The sequence below is a fragment of the Mytilus californianus genome, unplaced genomic scaffold (genome assembly GCF_021869535.1).
Source record: "Mytilus californianus isolate M0D057914Y unplaced genomic scaffold, xbMytCali1.0.p SCAF_3, whole genome shotgun sequence".
NCBI lineage: Eukaryota > Metazoa > Mollusca > Bivalvia > Mytilida > Mytilidae > Mytilus > Mytilus californianus.
The window spans coordinates 81,634,043-81,641,589 of NW_026262679.1; the positions used below are offsets into that span (position 1 = coordinate 81,634,043).

Consider the following 7,547-nt stretch of genomic DNA (forward strand, 5'->3'; position numbering starts at 1 on the left):
CTTTCAATTTTTTTGGTGTGAGCGTTCCTGATGAATGTTTTTTTTAGAAACTCTTCAGACGCACAAAATTAATAGTATTATAGTCGTTTGAATTGCGGATTTCATTCAACACAATGTTTAGTCGTTTGGTTTGAATATGGTCCCTTTTGGTCAATTATCTCCTACCGAAATATTTAAAAACAAGGCTTGATTTTTTTGTTGTTACTCTTACTTGACTGAGTATCAGAATGTCTTACCACATAGTAGGTATCCTGTCGGAAAAAATATATACTACAAAGACAAAAGTCGGTAATATGAAAATAGTCTATTCCATACAGTAATACTAATTACCTGTACAGCCTAATACATAATGTGCTGGACAGGGTGTAGATAGGTAACAAGCTTGTGTTGCAGTACAAGAATGACCCAGGCCACAATAATGCTCCCGAGATTGTTCGTTGTGCATCTGAAATTTAGTGTTATATGTGCATTTTTGTTTACATCATTCAAGATACAATTACCATAATAAGGTAAGTTTTGGCAATATACATAATTTCATGAAAGAAATATTGTACCATGATCCTTTCACTAGGATTATGTTGACACTAGTTACATGACACTTTTATTGTCTAAATGTTCATCTGGTGCAATAAAATAAATACCGTTAATTCGTTATGTAGTTTGCCTCCTTTTTTCTGGAACTGTATCATCAAAAGGGTTAATAATTCATAACCTTTGGTATCTTTCGCCTCTTTAACAGACATTCAAAAGCATTTATTATTCAGAATTGCAATATTTCAACTGTAGACAATGATAATTAGAAAAAAAAACAGCATATTTTAGGATTTTCTAGTTTGCTAACTTACGAAATATAATAAAAACTGAATCGAATCGCTTACCTTTGTATCAAAATGCATCATTTCGAAATTGATTCTTATAGTCGTTTATATCATTTATTTGTTTCTGATTTGTAGATTTTATATAGTCATTTTATTGATCTAGTACTAATGATCTTTTTTATTGTTTGCAGTTTATAACTGCTAGAATCTATTCAAATTTATTCGCGAATTATAAAAAAAATGTTAGAGATCGTCATTTAATAGTCAAATATTCGGCTTTGAGCGTTCCTAATGAAGGTAAATCCAGAAAAGCGCTTTGGACGCATTGAATTTATAACGTCTTGTTTTCACTTTTAAATGACAAATGTTTTTTTTGTAGATCTTGTTATGATAATCATCTTGGAATTCCTAGCAGATTTTTTATCGGGCCAGGTGAGATAAAAATTGATAGAAGATAACAAAAAATAAACAGACATGATTGCTAACTACTATTCAAGAGAAACCAAATAACGTTCATGGAAGCAAGTATGTGTCACCTTTCAGCATTCAACAATGAACATAACCCATTCCGAATAGTCAGCTATAGCAGGCCCTGATATGACAAAATGTGAAACAATTCAAACGAGAAAACTAGCAGCCTGATATATGCTAAATCAATAAACAAAAAACAAATATGACAGACGTCAGCTATATTTTTTATTTGTCAATCAATCTTTCTTTCTGTAGTAGGAATGCAATAAAAATATTTTGACTATGACAGAAAGCATCTCCGATTGATATAATGAAAATTGCAAAAAGAGAACTTTTTGTTAAAATATTTAATTTTGATAATTTCACTATATGTCAAAGCAATTGTATTTTATTTTGGTTGACCGACCATTTTCTGTTATCGATTTTTGGTTTTTTTTCCTGTTTTTTTATCTTTTTTGCCATGGCGATGTCAGTCTTTTTATCGACTTATGAGTTTAAATATCCGTCTATAAATGCCCTTATAAATGCCTCCTTACCCCACCCCAACAAAAAGCGAACTAATCATCATTAAATAACAAGGGAAATGTTTTATGCATTATCTATTTTTTCAAATCATTATGGTGTCATTTGAACAAAATATCATATTGATTTTCAGTACGCTGAAATTTATTTAATTTTTCGAGATCCACAGACAAAGTATTGAACTTTTTGAACGGATTTTTTGGATATATAAATGCTAATTACACGATCACTCATTATCTTATTTTCTTAAAAGCCTGAACATCCATCAGCTTGTTAAGTGAAGGTGATACCATATCTATATTCGATATTTCTTTCTTATATTTAATTAATTCTTTACCATACAGCTATGTTTGTTTGCTTCACAATAACCCTCATGTGTATTGCAAGCAGGATCACTTCTTTTGTTTCTAGTTGGAGCTGTGAGGAACGAGTGTGCTTCACGACTTTGTATTTTCCAAGGAGCATGTACTTCTGCATAGTGTGCGATGGATAATTCTAGAAGCCCTACAAGGTTAACATTCATATGGATAAAAGGAGACGTTGGTATACGTCAATGACAGAGAGATCTCTGAACAGGTATGACACCACTAATTCATAGCCCCATTGCTTTCTATGTTGAATTCTGCAACTTGAAGCATTCATAGGTATTTTGTCTTACAGCACATAGAGTGTTTATGTAAAGGTAGTATCTTTGATTTGCTTGCTTGCTAGCTGACCATGAAATCATTATTAGCTAAGTTACTACCTTCTTTTGGGCGGAGTCAATAGCAGAGAACCAATCAAAAGTAGTATCGTAAATTGGGTTGTTTTGGTTGCAGTTTTAATTTGGTTTTATTGGCGCCTCCAATGAAAGTGCCAAAATTAACCTAAACACACGAAAATAACGCAAACACTATAAATGTAAACGCCAAAATCGCGTACCGGTATGACATTATCGTAATGTTAATTGTTGGGAAATTACAGGTAAATATTTTTATGCTATATTATCTTCCGTATATTTCCTACGATTCTTTACATAGCAAAATCTGCAAATAAATACCTGGTATAATTTGAAAACAACACTTTATAATTTTAACTTAAATGTCAATTTTCTAAAATTGTTAAGAAAACACAACTTGAATTGCTATTCACAACAGAACTCAGATATTTTGTTAATAAACGGGTAAATAAGGGCAAATAAGAATAGTTTGCTCACTACTATTGTGCCAAAATTAAACAAAACAATTGGACGAAGCACCAAAATTACACACACCAAAATAAAACACATGCCTTTTGAGAGAAAACCGCCAAAATTTCCCAATTTACGGTATATCAAAATGATTTTGACATATTAAACACACCTAAAACATTGAATTTAGAATGAAAACCTATTTTTAAACTGAGTTATAAAACAGGTCAATGTTTATACACTGTCCCTACTTTTCATTGGTTCTCTGTTTAACTATTGACTCCGCCCAGAGGAAGGTTGTTCCGTAGCTAGTAAAGATTTCATGGTTCAGCTAGCAAGCAAGCAAACCAAAGATACTACCTTTACCTACACACTCAAGTCTATGTGCTGTAAGTTCAAATGAAATGATAGTCATTTTATGTAAAACTTTATCTTATCCTGACTTGTGCTGAAAAAAATTAACATACTCTTGATTGCATATTAGAGCGCACTGGTTCCCGAAAGTTGGGTAGTACAAAAACAGGTTTTTCTGATCTGGACAACAGGGCAATTATGCCTCCTATTTTTTTTTTTTCATATATTTTTTATTATTCAAATGAAATTTTCAACAAGGGTTCTACAGTGATCCCAAGTCCTTTAGCTTTCATTTGATACCAAAAATACCAAAAAATTTACTTATTGACAAAGTGACACTATGCGTAGGAACTATTTTTTTTTATCAAAAATATGTACTACTTTCATGTATGTTCTTTCTGGATGTGCCGAATTACTGGTTCTATACCAACACATAACAATAAATGACATCAACATTTATTCTGTTAACTATATTTACTGTGGATGCAGGAATTTGAAAAAAAAATAATGAAATAAATATTCAATCAAATATATATATATAGTTTATTTATTGAAACTAATATTACAAAATGGTCGATATACACAGAATAGCATATTATTTACGCCATTAAATATAAGATACTTAATTTAATGCGTTCGGTATAAATTTTATTTATACAGGAAACGCGCAAGAATATACTTATCATTCTTATCGAAAGACCCTATATGATTATCTGGGTATTTTTTTTCTGCATAAAAAAAATACCCGGCCAATGTTAAATTTGAGTCACTTTTAAAAAATTACATTTTAGAGCTTATAAAGAATCTATGGTATTAGACTAATAGATGGCTTTTTCTTTTTGGTTTTTTACTTTATGTGGTGATTTTTTTTTTTTATATTTGATGTATTATTAGTATCTTCTGTCTTTTAAAGATGTTTGCTACTCTGTTTTAAAATAACGAGCTTTTTAAAAGATTGTTATAAATTGATAGCATATAAATAACAGGACTTAAAAAGCAGAAAAAATACAGGTTCGTGTCCTTGTTTTTGAGACATAATAAAATTGAAAATTTGGCTGGAAATGATTTTCTCTAAATTTTTCATACATCTAACATTGGAAATTCTTTTCAAAATTTATGAAAAAATAACAAGGATTTTATAGGATTTTCATAAAAGAATTCTTAAAATATATGTTATAAAATTATGAAAAGAAAAGAGATTAGCGGGCAAAATTTGTATTGGCACTGCATTGATAAAACTAGAGGATTCCGAATATCTGACAAAAAGTCAAACACAAGACTAGCGAACATCCTTAATTTTGTGGTATCTGTGTATAAAAACTTACCTATCAGGATAAAGATGAATGCATAATTTGAAAGGACCATCGTGTTTCTGTGAAAAAAAATATGAGGAAATTATTCATCTTGTGTGTTTTCAATCCATTTATTACATGACGTGTCAACACGTGCTATGTGTGACCAACGATGGCTTAAATAGGTATAACGTCATTGTGAGAAAAACGCCGTTAACTATGAACGTCACGTCAAATTCAGTAAACATACACATTTATTTCTTTACTGAATTTAAAGTCTGGATGGTATCCATTGGTACATTGTACACAAGGTTAGCAACGTTTTACCCAGGCGGAAAACCCGGGTTTTCCCGGTCTGGGCAATACTCCCAGAAACAGGTAATACTGCGCAATATGATTTTTTAAGCTTATTTTTACACAGAATAGTAAAGACTTGTTGTAGTTTCATAGTACTATAGCTAAATATATACATTTTATACAGATAACCATTGAGAGCCATTTGTAGCGGATTGAAAATTCAGTTTTCTTCCTTTTCTCCAATAATTCTATATAAAGTTTTGCACATTTTAGGATATATGTACCTTGTTAATTTCCAAGCTTTGTTTCAATAATCTAAACTTTGAAAAAATGCATTTTATTACAGTGTTTAAGTGAATTGTAAATTTTAATTGTCATACAATCATATTGCTAGATAAACACCCTAGGGGGACATGTCATGAACACTTAAAGAAATGAAAAGGTTGATTATTGTTATGTAAACAAATCAGTGTTATAATCTGAATAATTACTTATTAATTAGTGATGTACATATATATACTGCTTAGTAAACATTTTTAGAAATACTAATACAAAAATTGTTTATAAGTAATTTTCCTTACATATAATTGTTAATTCTTAATAGTTATATATATTTTTAAAAAATCAAATTAAATTTTTGGCTTTATGTTAACAGTAGTTTGACCAATCTCGACAGAATGTTGAGTTAATTGATTTTTAGAAGGATTATTGAAAAAAGCTTTTCACATTTTGTCTAATGTGTCTTCATGTACATTAGAGTTGCTGGAACAATACTTTCTCAGAGTTAGTATATTACACTTTATAATAAGAGTCTCAAACAAGTGAACTTATAACTTAGAATACTATGTTTCATTGTATAAATATCTTTAATGTATTGTATTTGTGATTAATCACTGAATCCTTTTTATAATTCAGATCAGTATTTCATATTACCCAGTATTGCCCTGTATTATCCAGTAAAACCCAGTAAAACCCAGGTTTTCCCAGTATTTCCCTCTGGGCTGGGCACTACTCATAAAACCCGGGTTTTTGCCAACCTGATTGTACATCACGTTTTTCATATGAATAGTTAAAAATCAATTTAAAATGGTATACATGTACTACATTCTTTTTGTCAATGTATTTATGTATCGTTGATATAATTATTGAACATTTGCACCCAAGTTGAATGCTTTCTAGGAGTGCAACTATTTTGAATAGTCATGTTGTATTATATTTTCGTTGCTTTGTCATATTTAATGCTTTCAATAAATAATTTATTTATTCATTCATTTTGCAATAACAAAATCAATTTAGGCACATATGGTCATTTAGTTTTATATTACTTAATAAAAAGTAAAACAACAAAAAGCGTCACATAAAAAAATGAAAAATTTACAGATATTTTACCAGGGTGGATTTCATAATAATCGTGTTAGTCGGATGATTTATGTCGAAAGTTTAATGTTATTTTTTCTACATACGAAGGTCGGTGGGCCTTTACAAATATAATTATAAACTACTTTCATGAATTGTACGTGTCCAAATTATCAAAATAAGAAATTAGTCAAGAAAAGAAAAGTCTAAAGGGACAAAGAATTGTTAAAATAATTTCAACTTTATACACAACATATTTTAGAATACCAGTACACTGACCTTCTTGTTAACTGAAGAGCACCGCTTCTTAAAGCAACTTCAATAAGTCAAAAATATTTTACAATGTTTAAATGTTTATACCATGCATGCATATACTTGTAATTGAGGTAAAAAGCTTCTTATCCAATGATTTAAACTTTTTCCACGTAAAGAGCAATTATTTTGAATAAATAAATACTTTTAATCTAAATATCGTTCAAGCAAAAAATAAAAGTATTGAAAATATTTAAATTGTTAAAAGAACCAATGATGATAAGTTTTATTAATACAGCTACACGGAAGTAAAGGTAAAACCAGTGCCACCTTAATAAGTTTAACTTGTCAAAACAATCTTTTATTTCAATTCATATTTATAACAACGAAGCCTTCTCTTCGTCCAGGTAATTAACAATACACAAAAGATACATGAGCAGAGTAATGAATAGAGACCCATTTACCGAATGATATACTAGTATTTGATTTTCTACCACATAAATATTTTGGAGTTATTCATCATATACTGCATAAACCCTTTTCCTAGAGCAATAATTTGATTTTGAATTGTAGAATTATTACTTATATATTAAGAAATATTTTAGAACAAATATACGACAGTCATTCTCCATCGGATAACCTAGTCTAATATAGGAATAACTCTATGAATTAAATATACTTCGTCTGAAATTTCGAAAAACAAGCTTGGATATGGAAAAATGTAGAGCCAATTACTCCTGTGATTGTTTCACTCGCAGATATAAAAGTTACAAGTCCCATTGAAAATTTCCAAAATAATGTATATTATACTAGTATACTAAAAACCCAACAGTTTTGCATATTTCCCATTATTAAATATATTTTAGTGTTACACGTTGCTTAGTAAATAATTTTGACCAAAAAAATTGCTGGGTGTTACTAACCAAATTGAAAATATTTATATTCAAAAGACAATCTACAGCTTAATTTCAAAGTTAATTTTGATTTTTTTATGAGAATATCCTTCTAAACCGTTTT

The 7,547-nt window shown here is 29.6% G+C and overlaps 1 protein-coding gene across 1 annotated transcript in view; it reads right to left on the reverse strand.

The window, feature by feature from the left end:
- The window catches only part of LOC127733658 (uncharacterized), a 77,427-nt gene extending 70,777 nt beyond the window's left edge, over positions 1-6,650 (reverse strand). The window contains exons 1-4 of the mRNA XM_052242974.1: positions 6,558-6,650; positions 4,659-4,705; positions 2,149-2,315; positions 331-445 (exon numbers count right to left, since the gene is read on the reverse strand). Coding sequence (XP_052098934.1) covers positions 331-445; positions 2,149-2,315; positions 4,659-4,698 — 322 coding nt within the window. The 5' untranslated portion in view covers positions 4,699-4,705; positions 6,558-6,650. The remainder of the gene's footprint in view (positions 1-330; positions 446-2,148; positions 2,316-4,658; positions 4,706-6,557) is intronic.
- Positions 6,651-7,547: the final 897 nt, after the last annotated feature.